At 34.0% G+C, this 1,860-nt stretch overlaps 1 protein-coding gene across 3 annotated transcripts in view; it reads left to right on the plus strand.

The window, feature by feature from the left end:
- The window catches only part of LOC105555651, a 5,465-nt gene extending 4,332 nt beyond the window's left edge, over positions 1-1,133 (plus strand). For 2 of the 3 annotated variants that reach the window (XR_001008504.1, XM_012002675.1), the window contains 3 exons: positions 13-258; positions 331-480; positions 632-1,133. Coding sequence is in view for 2 of the 3 variants with exons in the window: in XM_012002675.1 (XP_011858065.1) it covers positions 66-258; positions 331-480; positions 632-909 (621 nt within the window). In the remaining variant the exon portion in view is untranslated. The remainder of the gene's footprint in view (positions 1-12; positions 259-330; positions 481-631) is intronic. The other variant, XM_012002676.1, reaches the window with a different exon arrangement.
- The last annotated feature ends 727 nt before the right edge of the window (positions 1,134-1,860 follow it).

Genomic DNA, 1,860 nt, shown 5'->3' on the forward strand with positions numbered 1-1,860 from the left:
TTACATACATACATATATACATACATACATGACTGTACTGAAGATATTACATACTGGGCACTAGAATGAGTTTTCCCTACGCCGTTGTACTATTTCCTCAAGAAGGGACATACTCCGAAATTCTGACCTCATGGCTAACAGAAGATAATAATAAGTGTAGATGGCCACGAACCAGGAATGTTACCTTCTTTTTGAAAAAAAACAGTCCACCACATGAGGACTGGTTACTTTTTGATGTAAAAGTGCAATGTTACTGTGGTAAGCATACGTAAAATGGCAATTATTTCAAATAATATTATGCAATATTATTATAGCATGTTGTATTAACAGAAACTTTAGAAAAAGCACGAAAAAAAGCAGAAGATGCGAATTACGTAACTTCTAATGACGAAAGTACAGGGCGTGGGAAAAGAATCATACATGAAAAACAATTTGACGATATGTATGATACTTGCGACGGTAATACGGATAACGATAGCGGTAATTTAATTTTATCATATTACATTTTGATGTTATTGCACTAGAACTAAATTCTATTTAAAAAATAAGTATTTTTATTTATTTTAATATTGTGTCGACGATTCAGTATGCAATATATTCACACTTTAATAACTTTCATTAAATTATACAGATGTACCTCCGCAGTTACATAAGACTGATAATAAGAAGAGGGTAACAAAAGATAAATATTCGGATACATCAGTAAAAAAATATAAGTGCGTCAAACAATTGTCACAAATTGCCGACAAAAGTTCTACGCCAAACCGTTCACGTCTATGTAGCAAATCACAAACACAACAGATTAATTTAGTACGTGAGGAACTTTCTGATAATAATAATGAATTGGTAGTACCTAAATCTCAGGAAATTAATATACAAGGTAAGAGTTCAACGTTATTTTATTATTGATTTTATTAATGATATTTTTGGTACTAGATAAGCAAAACTGCCGAACTATATTACATAATATTTGCTGTAAATTTTTTCTCCAGCTTGCTAGAAATACAAGAGATGTTATCCAGCAAGACACAGATTGGCGACACAGTGTAAAACAGAATTATTTCATCCTTGTTTAATAATGGCAAACAACAAAGATAAAACGATTCACTGTGTTAAGCCCGCTGCAGACGATGCTATTTTTCCTGCTGGATTGCTTGCGATTTAGTAAATTACTAGAAATCCTGAGTGCTGAGTGGTGCAATGATAGTAATTTATTAGATTGCAAGCAACCCAGCAGGAAAAATAGTTCGCATCGTCTGCAGCGGGCTTAATACAGTGTCGCCTGTGTACGATGCTAGAAAGCACCCAGGATCAACTAGCAGATGATAACAGATTGACAATAAAAACCAAGCAGAATATGTCGTTCTGTAACCATTGAAATGGAATGTATTGCGGATCCTGCTCGATTTTTGTTGCCAATTTGCTATCAAGTTTTTTTTTAGCGAAGAGCACAGACTTCTGCATAATACATAAGGAAATAAACCAATCAGAGTTTTTCATTTCCACTTTGGGAATCGTATTATACATTATGGCCGGTATTCATAGTCGGATCTTATATTCAAGACCGTCTTGAATTTATCTAAAGATGCTGTATGGAACATTTGATTGGTTGCGGAGTATCTAGAGATGATCTTAAGACGGTCTTGAATATAAGATCTGACTATGAATACCGGCCTATGTATTATGCAGAAGTCTGTCTCCGCTTATGTCAGGCTGGACAGAACATAAACTTAATACAAACACAGATGGCTATGGATTTAGCATGGTATTCTAACCGAATTTGTTGCCAATCTGCTGACATACCGTTAACATTTTGCTTATTGAGTAAATTAGTATATGTCACATAAAATGTCTACATTT

Source organism: Vollenhovia emeryi, unplaced genomic scaffold (assembly GCF_000949405.1).
Source record: "Vollenhovia emeryi isolate VEMERY1.0 unplaced genomic scaffold, V.emery_V1.0 DF940919.1, whole genome shotgun sequence".
NCBI classification, from domain to species: Eukaryota; Metazoa; Arthropoda; class Insecta; order Hymenoptera; family Formicidae; genus Vollenhovia; species Vollenhovia emeryi.